This window comes from Electrona antarctica (assembly GCF_951216825.1).
Source record: "Electrona antarctica genome assembly, chromosome: 1".
NCBI classification, from domain to species: Eukaryota; Metazoa; Chordata; class Actinopteri; order Myctophiformes; family Myctophidae; genus Electrona; species Electrona antarctica.
Genome location: NC_136806.1, coordinates 40,214,472 through 40,240,582, shown reverse-complemented (window position 1 = coordinate 40,240,582; position 26,111 = coordinate 40,214,472). Strand labels below are relative to the sequence as shown.

General features: G+C 42.7%; 2 protein-coding genes across 3 annotated transcripts; one reads left to right on the top strand and one right to left on the bottom strand.

The window, feature by feature from the left end:
• Nucleotides 1-326: 326 nt before the first annotated feature.
• Nucleotides 327-4,660, bottom strand: hmgn6 (high mobility group nucleosome binding domain 6). Of its 2 annotated transcripts, none has more exons than XM_079509956.1 (6): nt 3,882-4,660; nt 2,864-2,890; nt 2,658-2,687; nt 1,738-1,785; nt 1,519-1,638; nt 327-1,299 (listed from the first exon to the last, which is right to left on the bottom strand). In XM_079509956.1, exons 1-6 carry the CDS (start codon nt 4,116-4,118, stop codon nt 1,252-1,254), a joined length of 510 nt encoding a protein of 169 aa, XP_079366082.1. In that variant the 5' UTR covers nt 4,119-4,660; the 3' UTR covers nt 327-1,251. The 2 variants fall into 2 exon arrangements, with proteins under 2 accessions (XP_079366082.1, XP_079366083.1); XM_079509957.1 differs by having other exon boundaries at nt 1,738-1,776; nt 3,882-4,197.
• Nucleotides 4,661-5,441: 781 nt separating this feature from the next.
• sh3bgrl (SH3 domain binding glutamate-rich protein like) lies at nt 5,442-25,808 on the top strand. The gene is made up of 4 exons (XM_079501491.1): nt 5,442-5,667; nt 21,463-21,648; nt 23,368-23,448; nt 24,514-25,808. Exons 1-4 carry the CDS (start codon nt 5,623-5,625, stop codon nt 24,547-24,549), a joined length of 348 nt encoding a protein of 115 aa, XP_079357617.1. The 5' UTR covers nt 5,442-5,622; the 3' UTR covers nt 24,550-25,808.
• Nucleotides 25,809-26,111: the final 303 nt, after the last annotated feature.

The window sequence follows — 26,111 nt, the reverse complement described above, 5'->3', positions numbered from 1 at the left end:
ACAGAACAGCTATTTACACTGGGTCTTGAACCTGTCTTCTCCTCTGAAGAAATTCAAAGGCAAAGGTGATGTTTAACATGTTTTGACTAGTTGTGTCTAACTAGTAACTACGCACAGGTTGATTATTACATACGTGCTACAGCTGAACACTGGAAAGCCCTTTGTTCTTGGTGAAGCATAAAGACTAAGTGTTAGGTTGGTAAACAATCTAGGATAGAACCTGCACAACTTCTAAGTGTTAGCTTGGTCTAACCTGATGTCAAGTGGAAAACTAAGTCAACATCTGGCATGGCACATTGCAAAGAAAAACGACTTGAGACGGCGCATTCGAGGAAAATTCCCAGGACTTATTTTTATTAAGAGAATTATAGAACATAAGAGTGGGAGCAGACACCTGCATTTGTCAGAGAAGAAGGATCCAAATTCACTGTCTTTAAAAGAAAAAAGAAAGTGTGTTTTAGAAAAGCTGACGGCGACAGCAACGGATGGAAAACGGGAGCTATGTCACACGCAGGGTCGTCTAGGAGACAGTTCAGAGGGTCGTCGTCACTGTTCCCGGAATGTTTCACATGTTCGTCTTCCTCTTTCTTATGGACAACACTCTTTTTTAGTTTTTTCAACACGCTTTTTTTTTCCTTTTCAGTTTTTTTTTCTTCCTACTCTTTTTTATAACACGATTCAATGATAAAAACAGGAACATGAGACAGAAGCAGGGAACTCACTGCACATTTAGAGGTCTAGAAGAATCACCCATATAGCATGGTAGAACCGTTAATAAAACGTGAATAAAAGGTCGAGCCGTAGCAAGAGCAGGGTAGGGGACGGGGCAGGGGGGAATGGGGTCTAATCGGCGGATATAGGGGTGTTAAAAGGGGGAGGGGGGAGAGAGAAAACACAGGAATACACAACTCACAACATAGCCAATCCGGCAGGGACGCACTTTCTACACCAAACAAGCCTTCAACAATCATGAAATGCCATTTAAAAAAGATTTTAGTGTGTTCATCTTGCTTGCAGACACTTGATATGACCACTGCAAATCTGCAAGGCGCTCCATATTTCAGCTTTTGCTTTTTTGTGCTAAAAATCTGTACGGATACTTATAAAATCATTGATAAAAATATTCCTCTGTTAACAATACGCCTTGGAGGGAAACCATGTGAGAGACTTGAGGGGGGCTGGGGGAGTGGGGCTGGCTGGCTGGGGAGGGGTGAAGATGAGGAGGAGGAAGACGAAGGTTCGGCAGTGTTGCTACTCAGACTTGGCCTCCTCTTTCGCCTCCTCTGGAGCTGCCTCCTCCTGCGGGATGGAGAGGAGAGAACAAGGTCACAAAAGAAAACAAAGCAACTCCGGTGTCCAACCAGTCCAATTCATCATCAAACTCATTTCTGCACAGAACATATGTTTGTACAGAAGTTCGTATATGTAGTGTATATGTACATAGAGATGATTAAAGCATGTTATATCTATGCGCTGTTTTTATGCTCTCCGGTGTGTGTGTGTGTGTGTTGCATTCACCTCATTGGTCTTGGCCTCTCCATTCTCAGAGTGGTTCTCCTCGTTGGCCTCTGCCTCTGCGTTCTCCTTCGCCTTCTTGGTTTTCTTGTCTTCTTTCTTGTCGTTCACTACCTTCTCTTTCTGCAAGGAAAGGCCACAGAGAGGAGTCTTTCAGAGGGGCGTTCCAGTGCTCCAGACAGGACTGAAACCCAGGACCTGATGCTATATACACCGTCTTACCTTTGCTGCCTTCTTAACCTTTGGTTCTGCCTTGGGTGCCTGGGGTTTCTGCGAAAAAACGCAATTTGTGATTTCCTGCACGTTTTTTTTAATTCGTCCATTCATATGGGCTTTCATAGCCTACATACTTTGTAGTTGTATTCATTATTTTGCATGTCTATAATATATAGTACTGTATATAAAGTAATAAACCATGTACAATAATGTCTTACATGTAATAACTCATTTTCCTATATATTCATCTTGTTGTTTCTATAGTTTGTATTTTTTTATTTGTATATGCTGTGGATTAATGTGTAAATATGTATAATATTTGCTACTGTACACTGGAATGCACTAACCTCGCCTCGAGTCAAATTGTTAATTGAGGAAAACGTATTTGGGAAATTAAGTGATTAATGATCTTCTGAATCTCTTCATTTTGCCACCAATCTGGTATTAAATATGAATATATAAGATTGCTGCAATTGTGTATTTATTAACAACCAGTCCAGCAGGTCTTAGTTGCCCTTATTGAATGTAAAACAGATCTTTATTGCGTTAAATGGTGTAATTCTGAGTTTTCAAAGACATTATATGCTTCTGTAACATATTTTCTATTATTTTGCATATCCTAGAGCAATTATTGGAGTATTAAAGTAATAGCAATCAATTTTAGGGTCTAATATGTGAAACTAAGATGATTTATATGTTTTTATTAGTGCATATGCTATATTACCTTAAAATGTTTTGTAAAATGGCAAAAACTACTTCTGTACTTGTTTTTATGTATCAAAAAGCGCATTAATCCTTTACAAATGAATAATGGGTCTTTTAATTTACTTTATAGCCTTTTTACCCGTCTGTATGTGGTTATTGATTGCATTTAATCAGGTAAATAGGTAGAAATTAGCTTTGTGGCCTCGGAATGTGGTGCTCACCGCAGATAACCGAGCTGATCTCCTCTGGGGCTGAAAAAGAAAAAAATAAGTTTAATTTGGGGCTTGATTTACACCAAACTACCCACTGAACACTGCACATGCAAATGTGACTCATTATCTCAAATCACTGGAAAATCTACTTCATATTTGTAAAAAGTTGATTATAGCCGATGTATTGGGTGTTGTGTGGTACGGTGGTCTCCTACCTCCTCCTTGGCCTCACCATCTCCTCCCTGTTGATAAAAAACACAAATGTAACAAATTTAGTCAAATTTTAAGAAAATGTTGCATCATTAATGCTTTCCCTGTCCGTTATAACAACAGCAAACCCTTGTTAAACGCTCTGGCTGTATTTTATGAGTGGCTGTGAGGAAGCGAAGAAAACTTTCTCTTTTCATGTGAAAACTCTAATTTATTTTCAATAGGCGTTGTTTTAAATGTGTAGAGGCATGACATAGTGGACTATTGCATAATTTCAGAAATAGACTTTGAGGTGTAAACTCTAAGAAGCCATGGACCCCTACACTGAGGCCCCGGGCCCCGCACTTCTCTTTACCCCACTCTGTTCTTTCTCTCATTCAATTCATGGAGCTCAGATTTGAAAGCTGGCGCGGGAGCTTTATTATAAGGGGGAGGGACCAACCCGGAGACTCTAGGGCTCCTCCAAGCGGCAGCGGGACGCCATCGCAGCCATTTGGGACTACGAACAAAGAAAGAAAATATATAATTTTATCGAAATGCGACGGCGAATGTCCGATTTTAACGTCAAAATGCAAAGTAAAGGCACTAGTGCATTTTCTGGTGACACTTTCGGGCGGTTTTAGGGGCCGATGTGCGATAAGTCGAGCGTTTGTTCTCGGCAAGTCGGCGAGGAAAAGGTAACGGTAGACAAGAGCTGCAAAGCATGGCTGCTGCTTGTGCTTTAACTGCATGGAGACCGAAAGACTTCTGACTCCCCCAAAGGACAGCGGCTCGCAGGAGAAAAACACGATTTATAAGGCGCACACGATCGGGAAAATATCCATTCGAACACACAAAAAATACAGATTATATCTAGAATATAGGCAAAAATTCCCAGCGACGGAGCCGGTTTATAATTCAGGTTATAATTAAGTAATGCCTCGCACCAGGGGGATGTCTTCTCTTCATAATCATTTTACATTGCATTCATAGTCGAGATTCCGATCTAAAGTACATTTTCGTCGTCTCGTCAGAATTACGTACCTTTCTCTTGGGCATGTTGGATGTGCTGGAGGGTTTTTGTTTCGTACAAAGTAAAAAAGGTGTTATTTTCTTGTGTGAACGCGGGGGTTTTTCAGTGCATGTGAAGACGGGTGTCTTATGCTGGGGCAGTGTAGTAAACACACAGAAACACAGCAGACACCACACTGGTTGAATGGGGGGAGGGGTGCGGCCAAACCGCCCGATTGATGGCTGCGAGGGCCAATCGCGTGGCGCCATTCGGAGCCTGCTGCAGAACACTTGGGAGTTTTTTTCCCAGTTTTTTTTTTCTTCTTTAACCCGAAACTACCCGAAAATAGCCGATCAGGAAAATAGCCGACCCGCAAGCTCACAGTGCGTTGCATCCGCGACGCGCGGTGGGCTTGCAGATCGGCTATTTCTTTCGGAGCGCGACACCGTCGTGCGACTGGAGCACAAATCTACAGGCATTTTGGAGGAGCCGGGTTTTTTAGCTGAATGCCCCCTTGCAGAGAGACGAGAGGAAACCCCATAAAGACAGAAAGAAAGAATTAAAGTATTGCATATTTTGTTGTTGCCCCCCTTAGATGCAAAATGAGCCCAATGTGTCGCTATATTTGTGTGTATATAGTTATATATACGCGTGCCCCCCTTAATATTTACAAGCCACAACTCGCATGCTGGCGCGGTCTGTGCATTTCTTGCAGCCGACCTTGCTTAGTTGTACTGCAATGACTTTATGTCAGTGCTTAAAGAACCGAACGACGAAACGCCAAAAATGACGACAATTTTTCACTCGCTGTTGTGAGTCCAATATGGCGCCCAGTTCCTCTGCCGACACGTTTTTTTGTTTGTCAGTCGAGTCGGCTTTCCCTAAATTCATTTGAAGAAAAGGCTGGAGGGTGACGGCCGCGCCAGACGCCACTAGGTGGCAGTATTGGGCCACGGACAGAGGCCGTCGAATACATTTATTATAACTCCCATCGCATGGATGTCGCTTTGGCCGAAAATAATAGATCTACAAGGTGACAACACCGCTTGATCTACAGCTTGCTAGCTTGTATATCAGTTGTTTTTTTGGCAAGCGACACCCTCGTACCGCGGAGTATAGACTGGATTTAACAACAATGAGCCCAGCCTCACTTCTCCTGGCAGCACAGGCGCACAAAGAGCGCACAACTATTGCAAAAATCACAGCGGGGTCTTCCCCTCTGTTCTCCAGCCAGGCACACAATCATTCTACATACTAACAAACACTGTACATGCGGATGACGAGCATGTTTATAATATGAACACATCCATGCATACCTACTTACACAATATAATCAGACAATATAGATACAGTAGGCTGGGCTGGCTAAGATGTAACAGCTCTGCAAAGGTTTTCTTTTCTGCGGCCATACCGTAGGTCGAGTCCACTGATTATTTCATGATATATTATAGATAGCCTAATAAGTCTATATTACTGTGACAGACGTACAGAGAAAGCAAGTGAGAGAGGGAGGGAGAGAGAGAGAGAGGCGGGGAAGGAGTTGAGGGGGATGGATGAGGAATGCGAGGTTCGCTCATCTAGTGTCGGCTGGGGCAACAGAACAGAACAGACCAGACGCCTTTGCGCAGAAGACAGTCTGCGCTCCGCTGCACACAACAGACGAAATCAGGGTTAGGGAAGTTTTCCTTCAGCAGTCGACTCGCCGGGGAAGTGTAATTGTTATTATTGTTGTTATTACAGCCCAGTGGACCTGCAGCGTTAACATCGGGGATCATGGTGATCAAAGTGTACATCGCTTCGTCCTCTGGCTCCACTTCGGTAAGCAACAAAAGAAAACCTAAGAATCTCGTCTAGGTCTACATTTTAATTTATTGTTGTTATATGTGTGATGTTAAAGTAGTAGACCTGCGATGCAATGCTTAGTACTTAGTACTATCACGAAATGATTTGAAGTTTTCCATTTCGCTGAGTGATGGACACATCAGATGGTCCACTGACTCATCACAGAGCTTGGTGGTTACAGTCTATGGTGGTGCCTGCCTTTATAACACTTTGAGACAGGGAGTGGTGGTCTCTTCCCTCTCTCGGACTATCTTTGCTCTTAAATTGTGAAAGGGTGGAAAAAATAGACTTCCTCTCAGTCGCAAAGAGGAAGTCAGAACTGTGGTACAGCTAGTTGACAGTTACTCTGTCTGGGGGGAACTCTAAATAAGGCAGCAACGTGTGTGTGTGTGTGTGTGCGCGCACGCTCGTGCTCGCGCTCAGTTCTCTTCGCACTTTGGTCAGTTTCAGTGAGCTTCCTGGAGTAACAGTTTAGTCATTTTCACCCAGGAGGACACAGAGAGAGAGAGAGAGAGAGAGAGAGAGACCTAAATACTGTATATGGTATATAGCTCTTGTAGCCAAATGTCCATCATCCATCAGGGCAGAGTGGACAGCAGTGAGTGAACATGCAGCTGAATGTGGAAAACTGCAGCCAATGTTTACAGCTGTTGACAAAGGAAGTGCAGAGAGAGGGAGAGTAGGTGAAAGCAGAAAGCCAGATGTAGAGCCTTGTGATATGTGCTAATGGCAGAGAGAGAGAGAGAGAGAGGCAGAGAGAAGTATAGAGAGAGAGAGGCTAGGTGAAAGTCAGATGTATGCCCATTGCCTAGAGCCTGATGAGATGACCTAAAATGTTCATGGGAGGGAGAGAGAGAGAAGCAGAGAGTAGGTGAAAGTCATATCAGATGTGTGAGCATAAAGCCTGGTTATGTGACCTAAAATATGCTTATAGATCAAATATCGATATTTGATATGTCTCCCAGATGTCCTGCTTTCTCTAGACGTACACAATTCAACAATTTTGTCTTTATACTGACATCAGTCTTCAGAATTCCAGTCTATAAGTGGAAGATAACAGAGGGATTACTCACACTGTCATATTGTTAATTGAATTGTCTGTCTGTCTGTCTGTCTGTCTGTCTGTCTGTCTGTCTGTCTGTCTGTCTGTCTGTCTGTCTGTCTGTCTGTCTGTCTGTCTGTCTGTCTGTCTGTCTGTCTGTCTGTCTGTCATGTCTGTCTGTCTGTCTGTCTGTCTGTCTGTCTGTCTGTCTGTCTGTCTCACTTTAAAACGGTTGAACATTGGAAACGTTTTCCTTTAACCTTAGTATACAGATACTTTACAGTCAAATCAAACTGGAAACACTAATGTCCCCATTTTGTCATGTCTCCCAATTGACTGGTTTGATGTCTGTCTGTCTGTCTGTCTGTCTGTCTGTCGGTCGGTCGGTCGGTCGGTCAGTCAGTTGTGCATTCAGAGATGCTCTTATGCATATTGTAACAAGTGGTTATTTGAGTTACTGTGGCCTTTCTATAAGCTCAAACCAGTCTGGCCATTCTCCTCTGACCTCTGGCATCAACCAGGCATTTTCGCCCACAGAACTGCTGCTCACTGGAATTCTTTTTCAAACCATTGTCCGTGTAAACCCTAGACTCTAGGGCCTAGAGATGTGGGCCCTAGAGCCCACACACACACGCCTGTGTGTGTGTGTGTGTGTGTGTGTGTGTGTGTGTGTGTTTGGCATCACCAACCATGCCACATTCATGGTTTGTTTTAAATGAATTTAAATTGTCAAAATGTCACAATTGCACAAGATAAATAGATTCATAGGGGGAGTATTGACACTCATTAACTTTTTATATTGTGGGAATTTCAAGTAAATTGAATTATAGTGAAAATAATGTTTTAAAGTGGTTGTGATTGTGAAGTTTGTATGCAATTCCTACAGCGGTTGAGCTAAAAAACCCATCGCTGTGTGATTGGCTGAGATTTGTGGAGGGACAGAGTGCTTGTTTTGCTTCACATGATAACTTATTCAGTGACAGTCCACCACGGTTTGCCAAGTCAGAATGCACTCCTCGACGTGCAAGGCCATTGGCTGCTCGGCGTTGGCACGGGCAATCTGGTGCCTCACAAGCCTCAAGGCATCACTGTCGTGCCGACAGCGAGGCCTTGAGGCTCGTGAGGCCTGCCTTGATTTCAAGAGATTTAACGACTTAGACCGTGAAGACTTAGTGAACTGGACCTGAGCTGGCTCTGTACTTGGACCACCTTTTTCTGTCAACACATGTCTTTGTCAAAAGGCTCTCAGAATATGGATGCTGGGGTTTAAAAGTCTTGCAGTTGTTAAACCTTGCACAACATACGCAGGACGTTGGTTTGATTGATATTAGACAGAAATGTAAACAGCATGAGGTAAAGTCAGACATTTGAGCTAAAACACCAAAAAGTTTTACTGTGGTCCTCTGTATTGGCAATGGCATACACCATACACACGTCTCACCCCTGTGTGCTCACCCAGCTGTCCCACAACCCCACAGACCCTGAGCTGCTGATTTCTCTGGTTCCACCCAGAGAGGAGAGGAATGGCAGTGATGCAATCATCCAGACCTTCACATAAGCAGTCGCAAGTCAGGAACAGTCTCTCTCAGACCTGTTGATGCATAACGGCCCACACTCTCCTCACATGTTTCCAATTATAAGAATGCAATAAGGCATATAATTTAGATAAGATTAGAATCATTATTATACATTATATCCTTGCTGTATACTCGAGCAAACCATTGCAGTGTCGTTACCTTTTGCCTTCCAAGCCCCTTGCTTGTACCTCTCAGTCTGGCTGTTGCCAAACTGTACATTCAACAACATTATGAATGGGGTCCACTGCAGACAGACTCATAATGAAGATAATAATAATACACTTTGTATGTTTGGCATCTATACACATAATCTAGATCAAAGTCAGTACATTAATGAGAACAATAGAGAAAACAAAAAAAAACGTTTTACAGTAGCTCATAAGAGCAATGCTATTAAATCTACAATCTGGAACATATTTGAAGGAATAATAGATTATTCGAACAAATCTGTGTATGATGATACTGTACAGTTACAGTAAACGAGTAAAATGTGCAGTGGTTGGAGGTGGTTTCTCGTCCATACTCTTCCTTCGAGAAATGTAGACGCTGGTGTTACTGTTGGGTAAGACACCTATTGGTACCGCCTGAAGCCCATTATGTGCAATATCTCCCCTGGCCTGGAGGGATTACATTTTAGCTGAGTCGTAGCTTTTTTTCATGTCTCACACAACTGCTCCCAATGAGCAGGTTGGTGCCTGGCATGGTTTCCTCCACCGTTTGCGTTTTAATGGGTGAAAAATAATGCACGTTGTAAAGGAACTTTTGATAAAGACCCTATATTAATGCATTTACCACTAGATGAAAACTAGCTTAGTGTATTCTGCACACACACACACACAGGGGAGGGGAGAGGAGGACTCTGTATATGTCAGCATGATTGAACAGAGACCATATCCAGTTGGACAGAGTTGAGAAACTTTATTGACCTTACTGTAACTGACATTTGCACATAGGCTGAGCAGCAGCCTCATGAGACAGGACGGAACGCTTAACCACTTAAACCCCGCCAGCATCCGTATTCTGGGCTGTGAGCTTGTCGATCGGCTATTTTCAGTTTAATGTAGAGCGAAAACAGAAAATAGACTTATAGAGCGGACTCCGCTCAACAACGTATGATGTGGTTTAAGTGGGAACAGAACATGATCTCAGTGCTGTGCAGGAGCAGCAATACTCATTGATCTGTCTGCAGCAGTGAGTGGCTGTCTGTCTACCATGAAGCACTTCCCTGCATCCACATGCTTTGACCACTTTAACCCTAGTGTCCGTATTCTGGACATATCAGAGCAGAACATTTGCCAGAAATAGCAGCTCTATCTCAGATTTGTCACATCTCAAGTAAGTTGGGTGAATTTTCTACTTGTGCAGGCTCGTCAGTGTTTCAGTTAAAGATCTGCTATTAATTAGATTTTTTGTTGCAGGAAAAAAGGAAGGGGCCAAAGATAGACCCCTGGGGGACCCTGGCCAGTATAAGTGCTAGTTTTTACACACACACACACACACACACACACACACACACACACACACACACACACACACACACACACACACACACACACACACACACACACACACACACACGTGGGTGGGTGACGTGACATGCTGTCCTTTGCTGTCCTCAGTGTCAAACGCGTATAAATAAAAAATATATTTGTCAAAAACCTTCTGAATATTGTGCAGGATATTATGCTTCATGTGAACATACTCAAGATTAAAACATTTCATTCCTCATTTCTTCAGAATTTTCAGGTCCTGGCCCTGTTTCTCAAAGTAGGAACTTGAATAAAACTAAGGGGAAAAAATGCTAAAATTATTTTAAAAATTCCATAAATATAATATAGATGTCTATTTGTGAGCCTAATCTTTTCAAAGTCCAAGCATAATGTTTTCAGTCATTTCTGATCAAAAATATTTTGTCCCCCAAACCAAAATCATATTGTGTGACACCATTTTGGGAAATTTCAACAGGCAATTGTTTGGACACCCATTGGGATAGAGAGGTCCTTCTTCAGTAAGGCTGCTCAGCACTTGTATTACAATAGCATGACAGGTGTCTGTGGTGAATTATCATTTTAACATTTCCATGAAATACGATCTTGTTGGAACGCTGACCAATGCGACTCATCCGAGTGTCTGTGGGTGACACCTTTTTCATTAAAAAAGCTAAAGTTATTAGATTTTTTGGTCATAATTACATGTAAATCTATGTTGCTTTGTTATAGCTAGCATGTTGTTAGCATGCTAATGTGTAGCTAGTAGCCTCAAGGTTATGTTAAGTGCAGAAAACATAATATGGTGTGACACTATATCATAATGGTGTGACTGTCTGCCTGTCACGCCATATGACTTTTTTGTCACACCATATGATGCAAACTGTATTTTCCTACAGATATAACAATAAATAACAAAGACCCATGTTTCTTTTGTCCATTTAAACATTTGTTTTAAACAGCTACACCTAAAATCTGCAACTATCCACAATAAAATGTGTTTAATTTTGTTTTATTCAGTCATTGCATGTTATTCAATGTTAAAGCAATTTTGCTGTTGCTGTTTTTCCTGAGTAATTGTTTAATCAATCTGTAAAGTTCAGTACTCACTAATAGGTAGGTTAAAACACAGTTTGCTTTGAAAAATGAAGATATGATCATACGGTGTGACACTAAATCATTTGGTGTGATGTTCCAAATAGTGAAAAGATCATACCTTTATTAATGATGAAACCATTAATGTTCATGGATTACATAGCAAATAGTATCAGGAAGAGTCACAAATATTTGTGTAATTTTAGAGAAAGTTTTGTCACAATAAATACAAAATATGTTGAAAGACCGACAACATGGGCCTCACATTGAGTGTTGATTACGAAAATAATATACAGATTTAATAACGTTTCACAAAACTATAGTGGATTACAGGTTAGTTATGATAAAGGACTTTGATAAAGGGAGTAACTTAAGAAAGGTGTACTCTGATTCCAATACAATATCTAAAAACAAAATATGTTTCCATAAAGATGAGAGTGAGTAGAACAAAAGTAAATCATTTTTATTCCTGTTATTTAAAGGTTTTTAAAAAACACTTTTTTAGGGGTGTCACGTCACTGACCCACACACACACACACACACGTATGTATGTATCCGTCTGTCAGATAAGAATCATGCAGACCTGCCACCTCCCTGACAAGTAAACAAAAGTGCTGGTGTTTACACAGCATGTCAATTCATCACATCTAATCCACTCTGAGACAGGCTAATCTCTTCTCTCTACACTGACACCAACTCACCAGAGACACATGCCACACAGCCTCCCATATCCATGATTCGGATATAAATTACGATGACATCTATTTGGGGAAAAAGACAAGCTGAAGATGTCTTAATTTATACTCCCTGTCGATGGCTAAAAATGACAGATTTCCAGGCGAGCTTCAAGGGACTCAGGAGGTAGAGCAGCTGTCTTCAATTCAATTCAATTCAGTTCAGTTCAATTCAAATTTATTAAAGTGCCAAATCACAACAATTCATCTCAAGACACTTTACAAAAGGAGTAGAGACCCAACATTGTCCCACCCTGAGCACGCATTTTTGAGTGGTGCAACCACTCCTATAGACAGCTATGTGTGTCCCTGGGTCCCTGGCTGGGTCTGTCTGTCCGTCCGAGCACGAAATAGCGTTAGGCTGGTTTTCCACAAACAAGTGTCACTGTTGCGCAGCCTAACACACACACATATTAACTGTATATATGATGATCTGGGGTGTTACAGTACAGTACAGTAGAGGGACCCCCTGGGGACCCCCACATAGTAACTGTCATTTCTCAACCATTTCGGACACGGGTGGCTAGCCGGAGCCGGGCCGGCCCCCTGGGCATGTTTTGAATGTTACGGGGACCCCTTGGGTGTGATTTTTTGTGACAGAGGAATCAGAAGCATTGAACTGCTTTCGAGCAGGTTGGCTCCTTGCATGGTTTCTTCTGCAAATGGTGTATGACTGTAGCCTGGCATGGCGAGACTAATATCACTGATCTGCCAAGTCATATATTAACTATTATATTATATATATATATTGTCATATATGAACTAATATGACTGCGTGTATGAATTGGTGAACTTAATGCATATTGTAAAGCACGTTGGAGAAAGGTGCTATATCACCTTTTCACCTTTTACCATTTTAACTTTGACACTTTAGTGTCAAAGTTGTACTATGGAGGCTAATTTGGCTTTATAACAGCTCTCTGCAATTCTAGTTAGTCTCATTGACAGTGTTGTCTGAAAGGCAGATGGTAGCTGATAACCTCCTGAGCAGTCACAGCTCCACAAACATGGGCTTTTAATCGAATCAGCGCCTATGAAATGGTGTGATCGGATTTCACTGTCCAGCTGTGTCTGTTTGCTAATGTAATCACTCCGGTGTGTAGCTAAGCTGGTCAACCGTAGAACAGTATAGATGAAAAGAGGATTTCTGAAAAAGTATTTCCTCACGGCCCCCCTAACCCATGATTCCAGGGGAGGGAGAGTTGAAGTTCGGCCAAGGAATGCGAGATATTAAAAACATGACCAGGCAGACCAGTCAGCAGCGGTACTGTCCCAGCGGTGCTCCAGACGGTTCCACAAGAAGTTCTTTGACCGAGAGCACAGTGGAACCATTGTCTGGTGCTAGAGAGAACACTTTTGCTTTTTGTTAGAATACCTATTATTTAAAAAAGGACTTAAAAATTAGACTGCAATCATCATTACTCATTTCCCATTTGACTAAGGGCAACAAACATCTGAAAAATCACATTGTCAGAGCATAATGCTCTACAGGACATAACCCATCAACTTAAAACAACAAAGCAATAGTAATAATAATAGAACAATTAAATTGTAGATTGCTGAGCTCACAGTGTGGGCGATGAAAATTACATACTACTACTAATAATAATAGCTTGAATTTAAATGTATATAGCATATATTTCATGAACGCAAGGACGCTTTACAAAATTAACCAACAAACAAACAACCAGACAAAGCCTGAGTCGAGAGAATAGGTGTCTTTTCAAGGCAGCCTTAAAAGATTCCAGTACTAGAGGATGAGGGAATCATAATTCACTACAATCACAGTCACAAGTCTGTACAGCCGTCACTGTACAGATCAAACACGTGACTTTAATGACTTAATTTGATGCGTTTTACACCTTTCTCTCCCCATTTTAGTCATATTGCCTATTTATTCCTCCCCCAGTTTGTCACTGCTGTTACATCCTACTGGCTCACCTGCCAGTGAGGACTGAGGAGCCCCCACGGGGAGGAAGCAGAGCATCCTATTGGCTCACCTGCCAGTGGTTACTGCTGTTACATCCTACTGGCTCACCTGCCAGTGAGGAGCCCCCACGGGGAGGAAGCAGAGAGCCTTCATCCTACTCCTCCCACCCAAAACTGATTATCAGTTCAAAACCATGTGCCTTTTATTTGTGTACTCCTGTAAAAATGTGTTATTATGCCTAATGTTTAAAAACATATAAGGCCTGGTCTTCTCTTTACATCTGAACCTTGCAGAGTGTTATACCAGTAAAGTGTATGCGTGCTGATGTGCTGTAATCCCAGTCCCAGCCTAGTAGCGTGAACCAAAGTGCTTCACCTGAAGAATTGTGTCATCATGACTCCCTGGAGATGCTGCTAGAGTTACAGCTGATTCTGTGGGGTAGGGTTAGGTCATGCATCCCCTCCCCCATACAGAAACTAAAATACATCTTTTATGTCTGGAAATATACTGTACAGGGAAGCGACCAGAGAGAAAATGTGTATATGGGGGAAATAAGGAGCAGGAATGACATTTTTACTAGTCCTGAGATGACATTCCGATTTTTCTTTTCTTTTCTTTTCTTCAATATAGAGGGTTTTTTTTGGGGGGTTGTAAGAGCCAACAAATCCCATAGGCCTATATGACAATGGGATTTGCCAGCAGATGTCACTGTTTTCACTGTTTTGCCTGTTTTCATTGCAGCTCAAAAGGCTTCACAGAAACAGAGAAAAATCGCGTTTGTTATAAATGTGTTATTATGAGGGTCGGCTTGGCACTTTTTGGCACATTTTGTTGCCCTCCTCGGCGTGTTGCCCTACTCGCAGTGCGTATTGCGTGTATACGCAGCGGTAGCGACGGCACTGGTTAAATAAACTAAAAACAAACTAAAATAAAATCATTTTTAAATGAAGGGGAAAAACAGCTATATCAACCTCTGCTTCCTTCCTTAGTCCGAGTCGGCACAATAATGTAGCCTAATGTAAAATATAGCCTGTTCAATAAGACTTCAATCTTATGTTCAACTCATGAAGAAACTAATGTAATTGAGGGCTCTGTTATTAGCATTAATATGACTACTTACTACAGATTCAACAGACGTTTTGCATTAAGGCAACATGGAGTGAATTGACTCCCAACCATGAATATACATGGTTGATGGAATCAGAGTGGTATTGATGTGAGCCTGAGTTACATGTTCAGTGTATCAATCAATACCTGCTAATTCAGTAGGCCTACTCTTGACCTCGTTTTCATGGATTGATTGGATTGGTCTGGAACAACTACACAGCTCAGATGAAAATGAGGCTTATTGCCAGAGATCTGCTCCCATGGATACGTACGTCTGGGGAAATCTAAGCACTAACAAACCTTTGCTCTAATAGAAAACCATTCCTGATGCCGTCCCAATTTCAAAGACCATTCTAACGTCTTTGCATTGGCTCTATGCATTGATTCCACCCAGTTTTAGCCCATTCATTGAATTTAGATATCACCACTAGACATTTCAGTAGGCTGTGTGAGACTATCATTATCCACCCACATACACACAAACCCTGATTAGCCCCTCCCCTAATGACATCATTCTATACAGAACTCACTGCAACTTCTTCTTGATGTTTGATGTTACATTAAAAAAAAAGTCCCATTATTTCTTTTCTCATAAAGGATCATTCCAGATCTTGTTTTGTGGATAAAAGCAACAGCATCATTCTATGGCGATGCATGGTGTTGCTCATGCATGGTAACGTCACAGCGCACAATGCAGTGTCGGGAGCTTAGCCACACAGATGATAACACATGTAAATCAACAGGTAATACATTTAGATAGACCTAGGTCAAATAGCCTTATACGGTGGTTCTCAACCTGTAGTCTGCGTGCAATTTGTTTGGAGCAATTGTGGAGCTGCTATTTTGTCGTGTGACAAAGTATGTAGGGTTGAAGAAAGTGGTTAATACATCAGCACATCCCCATTTTCAATGTCTTTGTTTACACTTTACAGTAACTACAGTATAGCCACTAGCCAGAGAACCCAAAAGGAGAAACAAAGACACCTATTTACCTACACGGGACAATACTGGTGGTCTCTCTGACATGTTAACCTTCCCTGCCACCACTAGATGGCGCTATTGGATCAGACTGCCACGGTTTTCAGCCCGCACGGCTCCTTTAAGAAGCGAGACCGACAAAATTGACGCACTTCCGGGAACACGGAAGCATTTCAGGGGTGCACCCTAGAGGCATGGATAGTGATCACAATAGCTGAAACGGTCAGGATGCTGCTGTTGTGCATGTTGGCTCACTGGAAACACTCACTCTCAAAGTGTCCTTGAGTGGGTTCCAAATGGCCCCGGGGCCCCATATGGGTGTGTAACTTTATGGGTCCATTTGGTTCCATTTGTACACTCTCAGCATTATGGGGGTCCTTGAAATTAAAAAGTTTGAGAACCACTGCACACTAAATGGAACAGAGCCTTAATTAGTATCATCGGTCAACACCTGAGCAAAAAGCTAACAATGACTCAATTATTCAGGTGTATGTTTATGTACTATATATGGCTGAAGCTGTGAGTAGACAATGATGTGTTTATACTGGCATGGTCCTTTAACGTTGACAACGGTAGTTGCGAAAGCCGTGAGCCCTTACTATGGAAGCCAGGTAGAACATGTCTGTCTGTCTGTGTGTCACGGTGTGACACCACCACCCACCACCAGGTGGCGCAGTGTGGTTTTAGACAGCTATGTGTGGTACACAGTACTACACACACAACGAAGCGCTGTTGTGGCAGTCTGACACAGACACACACACACACACACGTTAGACAGCTAACTGCGCACACGTTAGACAGCTAACTGTGTAAATTGTTGTTATTGCAATTTACGAGCTGCGTTCGCCGTTCGCACGTCTTACTTGTCATCATAACGTATGCAAACGGAGTCTGGAGTGGAACAAATGATGACACATGCCCAGGTCAGCTCTGATAAAACATTCTTATCTACAGGTGTCATAAATGTTAGATGTGGTTACATTTGTGTATGATCAGAGTTACTGTGTAACTGCTATGCTAACCTACCTGTAGATAGACAGACCTTTATTGATGCCGAGGGTAATTCAGATGTCATAGCAGCAGTGCAATAGGCATGAAACACAGAAACAGTAATGCTGCGTTCACTCTGGCATAGATTACATTGAAAAAGAATGTTAGCCTGTAATCATTACAGGCTACCATTATTTTTCAATGGACACCAGGCCAGTGACATGAAGATACAAAGATACATCCAATCTAACTATAAATGCACCAAGTCTCTGTCTGTCTGTCTGTCTGTCTGTCTGTCTGTCTGTCTGTCTGTCTGTCTGTCTGTCTGTCTGTCTGTCTGTCTGTGTGCTCTTGTAATCCACGTAACTCGAGAACTGTTCGCCCCACCACAGGGAGTGCAGTGCCCGGTGTCGAGTCGGTCGGACCCACGGTTGTCCAGAACCGCCCCAAAAAGGCCTCTGCCCGGGCTCTGGACAGGGCCCCTGCCTAGTGTCAATATATATGGAGCTGGCCTGTTCTGACATCATTCTGACGTCTGCATAGACTCCATATTTGGGCATGCCTGACAAAGAACCCCATATATGGGCATAAAAGGGACACAGACATAATATCTGAGTGGGGCATTCATTTCCAACTTACATCATTCCAAGTAGGCCAGTGCCCAGGGCACTGCTGTAGAGTTTGTAGATGTTACAACAGATACAAAACGACAAAAACCATTGAGCTGGTTTCAACTTCACATACAAAGACACAAAGAATTGTAGCTTTGTATCTTTGTATCTGAAGTTGAAACGTTTTTGTAGCTTTGTACTGTTGGAGCTTTTGTAGCAGGTGTGAACGCAGCATAAGAGTAGAGAGATACACAAGAAGTAGTAACAATAATGAAAATAATGATTAAAACGCTGTCCTGGCCATTAGCACCTGCTGCAGAACCTGTAGCTTGACCCTGCTGCTATACCAGCGCATGCCTGTTACTCGTCTGGCTGTCTGTCTCTCTCCCTCTGTCTCTCACTCAATCTGTCATTCTCTCCCCCTCCTGTCTCCCTCTCCCCCTCTCTCTCTCTCTCTCCCTCTCTCTGTTTCATCTCTCGCTCCATACACATAGATAAACGGAGGGGGGCAAATGAGACAAAAGCAGATTGTTTATTGCCACACCCAGCCTAGACCATGGATGGACGATAATGGACCGGGGCTGTTTCCAAAGCCCCACTAAACTCCTCCTTAACGCAGCAGGCCACATGGCAAGGCGCTACAGCAGACTGGAGAAGGGAATTATCGCTGTGCAATTAGAGTCGGCCAGTTGGGAAACAAGCCAAGTACTCCCTTCAAATTAATTTCACTTGGCGATGGTACAATGCAAGCTTGTGGTGAGGGGTGGGGTGAGGGGTGTCGGGGGGATCCATGAGACAAACGAAAGTGGACACTGTCCGTACTACTGGCTGCTTGTATTGTTGGGTGTTCAGGGATTGTGTTTTGTTTCCACTGCAGCGCATATTTTGCACACTAGTACCTACCTGCAAGTCAGTCTGTGTGTATGTGTGTGTGTATGCGTGTGCGACGTGCGTGCTTGCCATATACTGTATACAGAGCAGGTGGAGACCCTGGCGGTTCAATGGTCATGTGATGTGATGATTCACAATGATGAACTGGAGAGCATTTGGAAGCACAACATTGATGCTCATTGCCATGCCTTCCTGCTGACAGCTGTCTGTCTGTCTGTCTGTCTGTCTGTCTGTCTGTCTGTCTGTCTGTCTGTCTGTCTGTCTGTCTGTCTGTCCGTCCGTCCGTCCACATGCCTGCCAGTTTGCCTGTCTGTCTATCTCTCTATCCTGTCTCACTTACAGTATATGATATATGGTAGTAAGTGTAGTTAGTACATAGCATTGGCTACAAAGACAGAAAATGGCCTTTGAGACAGGCAGATACATGTATTATTTATTCAATTATTATTATTTATATTTCACATATACGGTAAATAATCTTGCGTGCGTGAATGTGTGTGTGTTGTGTTGTGGGTGCGTGTGTGTGTTGTGTGGGTGCGTGCACGCTGAGAGGCTCTGTATAGCAGGCCTTATTAGGAGTGTGTTTGACCGGTTAGCTACTCTCCAGTCCCAGCAGAGATCTGACTTCCGTGTGGCCTTATATGGCCATCCTCCACACACACGCACGCACGCACGCACACACGCACGCACGCACGCACGCACGCACGCACGCACGCACGCACGCACGCACGCACACACACACACACACACACACAGTATAACTGGAGCAGAAGCGCTCCCATTGTGTTTCCGTACAGCAGCTCGCTGTGTGTTTGCAGTGTGAACTTTGTTCTGAGCAGGTCAGATATCTGGCCTGTTTAGTGCCATAATAACCACACAATACCATACTGTACATACATGATGATAATCCACTGTGAATGTCTGCAGCCTTTACTGTGTGTGTGTGTGTGTGTGTGTGTGTGTGTGTGTGTGTGTGTGTGTGTGTGTGTGTGTGTGTGTGTGTGTGTGTGTGTGTGCGTGTGCGTGTGTGCGTGCCGTTCTTAGTGTGCCTGTGCTTCTCATAAACTTACAGTAGATATCATTGCTGTCGGGCAGAAACCCTGTATCTCCAAGTTTCAATGCGTTTTAAAATGTTTTTCTGTAAATTAATACCCTACTTTATCATGCTAGTGTCACACAAAAGTAGCCAAAAATAAAATGCTGATCTACAAGCTCGCAACGCATCGTGATAGCTATTTTATTTTGCTATTTCTGAAAGATATCTGAAGTGAAAGTGGGTCTGTCTGGTTCTTATACATATTTAACCAATGAAAAGTGTTAACAAATGCTTGTGACTAAATATGAACTAAATTGGATCTATTGGAACACATTTGGTTTGGATTTCCTTTTTTTAACATCATGAATGAATAAAGAAAACAAAACAAGTAATACACATACAACAGCAGAAGAAAAAGAACACAAAAACAAACAAACAATCCCACCCACCCCTCCCCCCGGGACCAATGATGCCACAAAATGCACACCTGCGCCAAGATTGCTACTGGTTTGGATTTCCTGAAGAGTAACCGTTTTGGACATACATGGTTTCCAGCCGACTGCAGCGATATCTAAAACAGAATAGATAGGTCAGAACTTAAGTGTCCTACTTCCGTGTTCCCAGACCACCTTCCTCATTGCTCTGGATACAGAGACCTGCATAGAGCAGAGTGTCTTCTTGTTCTGCATCAGGCAGGGTGATTGTATGTATATACATACGTCTGTATATACATACGTGTGTGTGTGTGTGTGTGTGTGTGTGTGTGTGTGTGTGTGTGTGTGTGTGTGTGTGTGTGTGTGTGTGTGTGTGTGTGTGTGTGTGTGTGTGTGTGTGTGTGTGTGTGTGTGTGTGTGTGTGTGTGTGCGTGCGTGCGTGCGTGCGTGCGTGCGTGCGTGCGCGCGTGCGTGCGCGCGCGCGCGCGTGCAGGTTTACAAAGGAAGTGGACACTCGGTTCCTCTCGTATCATAACGTCTAGTTCCTCCTGCTTCTGTCTTGCATCTATAGGGCAGAAACTAAACCATTATTTTCAGAAGTTCGACAATTGATTATATAATTAACATTAGAGTAAATAAGTGCAAAATGATGGTAAATGTTCATCACAAGTTAGTTGAACCCAAATAGGCATTAGTCAAAAACCTATCAATGTAATGTTATAATATGGAGCAAAGACAAGCACTCAACATTTTGATTACGTTTTAAAATAGCCCATGCTGGAAATATTTGCAAAATCTTACATTGATCGATTTGTTGATTATTGGATGAATCGTTTTAACCGTACTTGCATCCAAACAATGCATTTCCTCATGACCAGATGGTATCTTAGTAACAGCCCACCAGTCATGTCTGTGTGCTGTCTGGAGGGCAGAGAGGAGGGGAGGGGAGGGGAGTGGTGGAGAGGAGAGGAGAGGAGAGGAGAGATATTCTTTCTTTTCCGCCTTTCTCCCCCTTCCCCAAAAAAACAATGGCGCTTGCACAAAAATGTATTTCACCCACTGTTTTACCCCTGTAAACCTGTGATAAAGATCATTGTGATTCTGAGGAGAGAAGAAGCTTCCTCCTTATGTCCTCAGTGAAAACATGCAGGACAGAGACATGCTGACATATAATGCTGAAATCATTTTACATTAATAAGAACAGCTGCGTAATACATGGCGGGTAAACGTTGTATCATATAATTTAATTCATCTGATTATTATCTTATTAATAACCGTTTAAAGGACAATTTATAGTTTCTTTATGTAGGACAACCAAAATGACCTGAATATAATGTTGAGCATTAACACATTAACTGCCCGGTATTAATTCTTCCGCCACTGCCAGTGTTTTTCAGTGAATACCCTTATTTTGAAGGCCCACAGGATCCACGACGTGAACCGGATGTAAACAAAACAAACGCTGAGTGGCGTGACAGACGATCGTCTTTTCTTTCACCCGGAAAATATATATTTTTTAGCCGTAATCATCTGTTCTTTAGTTATTATGAGCCGTTGAATATAGCTTGTTTTGACCAAAAACGCAATCTTGCAAAATAATCTGAGATACATTTATTTATTCAGTTTTAGGCTACATTGAGGCGGATGGCGACGGGAGTTGTCACTTCCGGTTCGTTTCCGCTTGTATCCGTTGCTTAGCAACCTAGAACCATTCATACGTTGGCGAAGAGCGCCATCTATCGTAAACCACTGAAAATACCCTTGCACCATCTTTGTCAGTCAATGTGTAAGAGGGTCGTGTGACAAAGTTTAACCGACTCCTCCCCCTGTCCATTGACCCCCCCCCCCCGCCTACACAGATTAAGAAGCAGCAGCAGGATGTGATGGGATTCTTCACAGTCAATAAGATAGAGTTTGAGGAGTGTGATATCGCGGCCAACGAGGACAACAGGAAGTGGATGCGGGAGAACGTTCCAGAAGAGTGGCGGCCGGCCACTGGGAATGTCCTGCCGCCACAGATCTTCAACGAGAGCAAATACTGTGGGGTGAGAAGTCCACACACACACACACGCATGCACGCACCACGCACGCACGCACGCACGCACGCACGCACGCACGCACGCACACACATTCAGCAACTCATCTTGATAACATAATTGTGCTGTAGGCCTCTGTTCTACAATATTGAGCCATCCAGCCACCATTTGGACCTGACATTTTGAGAATCTCTGGCTGATGAAGAGATGGAAACTAATATATATTATTAACACAATTTTTGTTGTACAAGCTAGCAGACACACGCGCTGTGAGCTTGTATATCTGCTATTTTTGAGAACCACTGTTCTAAACCAACGTTCTTAATCCCAAGAGTTTTCTGAAAAATGTATGCTATAGCTAAAATCTAAAGTGTACGCTATAGCTAAAATCTAAAGTAAAAATGTACGCTATAGTTAAAATCTAAAATGTACGCTATAGCTAAAATCTAAAATGTACGCTATAGCTAAAATCTAAAATGTACGCTAAAATCTAAAATGTACGCTATAGCTAAAATCTAAAATGTACACTATAGCTAAAATCTAAATGTACGCTATAGCTAACATCTAAATGTACGCTATAGCTAAAATCTAAAGTGACAAGAAATGGTTTCCCGGTTTTTAACATGCTAAAACTTTGGAGCCTGATCCAATGTGCATATTTATTGTTTTTGCTTTAGGTTGAATAATGAAGCCATTTAATTGCAGTCTGCATCCAGCCATCCTAACCCATCTAATAAGACGCTTCACATCCGCTGGCCTGGAGGATGTGCTGGATTGAATGTCACACACACACACAAAATAAATAGTGTGCTTGCTCAGATACTTAACAACAGTAGGACACAGAGGGACATGCTTGTGTAAGACAAATAGAGAAAAAGAGAGACAGAGAGATTATGTATATTTACTCCGGCATCCCTATCTTGGGCATGTCATTTTTGGCGAACATTTTCTAAATCTCTCCAAAAATTTCAAAACGTTTCAAACATTTTAGAAGGTTTGAAGGTAGGTCATTGCAGTTGTCCGTACTCAGACATACATACATGGGGACATACATACATACATACATACATACATACATACATACACACACACACACACACACACACACACACACACACACACACACACACACACACACACACACACACACACACACACACACACACACACACACACACACACACACACACACACACACACACACACACACACACACACACACACACGTCACGTTCTCTGTTCGCTCTCACGGGCCTCCTTGAACAAACGCGACGCACCCGTCCGCTGGTATCCAACAATAGAACTCGTCATAGACCTAGCCATGGCCGCCCCTGGGCACTGACCTGACCTTTTCTTTGTGACCACCGCGCTCTGACTCATGGTGCGTTACCCGTTCAAATCATGCAATAGAAATAACGGTGATGGGTCGCACACGCCAAGAACTGCTTTAGTTTTTATTCTTGCATAGTGAATAATAGACAAACGCTTCGGCTATCCAGCCTTGAAACATTTGTCTATTATTCACTATGCAAGAATAAAAACTAAAGCAGGTCTTGGCGTGTGCGACCCATCACCGTTATTTCTATTTCACTGACCTGACCTGACATCTGTTTCACATTAGCGTCCCCAGAGCTCAGAGTTCAGGGATCCAAGTAAACTGATCCCAGATCGATCCAGCCTCTCGGCTCGGAGGCCCTTCTTAAGTTCTCCGTCTCTTTTCTGTTCCAGAACTATGAGGCGTTCTTCGATGCCAGAGAGGAGAACGGCGTTTATGCCTTTCTGGGTATGACTGCTCCCCCAGGCTCCAAGGTATCTATCTATAAATGCACATGCAGAATCTGTCTGTGAACGATTGACTTCAAACTTGTCATCTGTATCACCGAGGACCCACGTGAAATGGAAAGTCGGTCGGATCAGGGTCTGTCCAGAAATATCTATAAATCCACGAATCTGGATGGTAATGGATAATGGATGCTGCATTAAGTAATTTCACTACAGGTACAACAGGTTTTGCATAACCTCTAAGTGGGCCCTGATCCTGAAAAGTGTGCGTGCAGATATTCAGATTTTCTGGGGTTAAGAAGACGGTTGTTGGTGTATGTTTATGTTGTCACGTTTATTAATGTGTATGTTGATGATAACCTAACATCGGCTTGCGATGCACCGGTGAATTTAAATGTGTGTGATTGGCTAGTTCTGCTATATCCCATAGCTCAGAGCGACAGTAGCGGTGTGGGAAATGAACCCTGGTTTGTGTCAGGGGAGGCAGGCAGGGTTGCATAAGTTTAAGCAGTACAAAGTTAAGGTAAGGTAAGCCGCTCAACACACATACATGAGAGAGAGAAAAACAGAGAGAGAGAGTTGTAAAAACATTCCTGCAGACTACTTCCTGCCTCACTGGATTATTAGGTACTGTTTATTATCATAGTACCATATGGGAGACATGGTTTATACAGTAAGGGTTATTATTATATCACAATATTCACAGGTTAAAGAGCAGAGAGACAGTGAGGACAGGACGTCTGGGAGAAGTTTATTTCTTTACACTGTTGTCAGGTGGAATGAATTTGTTTATATATTCATATTGTATTAAAATATGGAAGAGTTCTGCATAATGTCCAGCCCTATGGCCAGATTTAACACATGTTTTACGCACGCACGCACACTCTAGTCTAAACATTACATAATCCCTACACCCAGGCAGGCCTCCTCTACATTTCCTGTCTACCGCCACCTGTCTACAGTGAGGGGGAACTGCAGGGAGGTCTGACTGTTGCCATAGAAACACTGGGGCTTTCCTGTGTCACATTGTGGCGGAAGAATAAACTAATGCCCTCCATTTTAACACCTCCCTCCCTCCATCTGTCTCTCCAGGAGGCTGAGGCTCTAGCAAAGAGGGAACAGCAGTAGTTCTACCTTGGACCACCGGCCAGGACTTAGACCAGGACCAGAACCCAGACCAGGACCTGGACTAGACCCTGAAAAAGAAGAAGAAAAAAAAGAGATAATAAATAAGCAGCTCTCTCAACTCCATATTTGTAAATGACTGTGTCATCCAGCTGTGCCTTGTGAGAGGAGGTACCGTAGCAGAGCATGATGGGTAAAGAGGAAGTGCTCTGCTTCCTTCCGCTAACCTCATCCCATCCCGTTTGGCCTAACCACAACGCAAGTCAAACATTTGGCGTGAATATTAATAAAGATCCTTAATATAGGCCATTCCACGCCTAGCCACGAGTACGAAAAGGTACACAAAATGTACCCCCCCCCCCCCCAATCGTGAATCCAAAATCCACGTGACATCTAAGTCAGCCGGTAACAATTCAGCAAGACATCTCCTGTTATTTCCTTCCTGTGTGAGATGAGTGTCGATGACTGGCAGCGATTCCATGAAAGACATTACTGCAAACGTAGCCACAATGTTGCCCTCCAACCATGTTTTGTTGACATAAGAAAACCTATTTAGTCATTTAGTTAGTCATTTAGACACCGAATGCCAATTTTTTAAGGGAACAGAGTAATTCAACAGTTCAGAACGGTGAAAAATAAAAATAATTAAAGTTTTGAATTGTAACAATCATGAACGTAATGTTAAGTACATTTTGTATTTGTTGTACTCGTCTCGGTGGATACATGTCTATGATAGTTGTGAATGAAACATCCCTGTTGTGTCACGGTCCAAATCTTCAACACCTCCTGGAGGAAAGTTTATCCCGAGTTGCCTGAGGTCTTTATTGCCTTCATTTCGTCTTAATGCTGTTTGTAATTTCAGAACTGTTTTCTGTGAGTCATGTTAATTGAGAATACAGGGCAAGCCCGTTCTGTAAAAGGTAGCAGGGGAGTGTGGGATGCATTATATAAATTTATATATTTTTTTGTATCGTTTTAGGGAAGTGAGAGAGAACAGTTAGATTTTCTGTAAGCTTTCTGTTTCACTTTGTGTTGGTACTAAAGTCAACCTCAAACCTTACATCTGCTCATATTTCCTCTGGACAAAAAAATCATGAAAAAGTTCAAATCAAACTACAGATCTGTTTCTAATGACTTTCCCCCATTCTTAATTCTAACTGTTTAATCACAGCACCTTGATGCCACGAAGTGAATGTGCCCCATCCTGTTTCTCAATGAAAAGTGTTATTTTTTATGTATAATAAAAAGATTGTGTTTACTGACTCTGACTTTTTCTGGTTAGTATTACATAAAATAAGCCATTTATATTCTCTCTATCCCTTCTAACACACTCTTTTGTTTCTGCAATTTTGTTGGTGATAAATGTACATTCAAGCAGTAACTGCAAGACCAATACAGATAAATCATCACATTCTCCCATCTTCCCTAGAACACAACATGAGGATAAGAAAGAATCCCTAACTTAACAAAACACATTCCTGTTATACAGTTTCTTCAGATGCGCCATAGCTGGGTGCCCCGGTGGAAGCACCCATAGCTGGGTGCCCCGGTGGAAGCCCCCATAG

Coding starts and splice junctions, on each gene's coding strand:
- hmgn6 (XM_079509956.1), bottom strand. CDS start 4,118: ATGGCGCCACGCGATTGGCCCTCGCAGCCATCAATCGGGCGGTTTGGC. Junction 2,891..3,881: donor CCAACATGCCCAAGAGAAAG/GTACGTAATTCT, acceptor TTTTATCAACAG/GGAGGAGATGGTGAGGCCAA. Junction 1,786..2,657: donor GATCAGCTCGGTTATCTGCG/GTGAGCACCACA, acceptor GTTTTTTCGCAG/AAACCCCAGGCACCCAAGGC.
- sh3bgrl (XM_079501491.1), top strand. CDS start 5,623: ATGGTGATCAAAGTGTACATCGCTTCGTCCTCTGGCTCCACTTCG. Junction 5,668..21,462: donor CGTCCTCTGGCTCCACTTCG/GTAAGCAACAAA, acceptor CCGCCTACACAG/ATTAAGAAGCAGCAGCAGGA. Junction 21,649..23,367: donor ACGAGAGCAAATACTGTGGG/GTGAGAAGTCCA, acceptor TTTCTGTTCCAG/AACTATGAGGCGTTCTTCGA.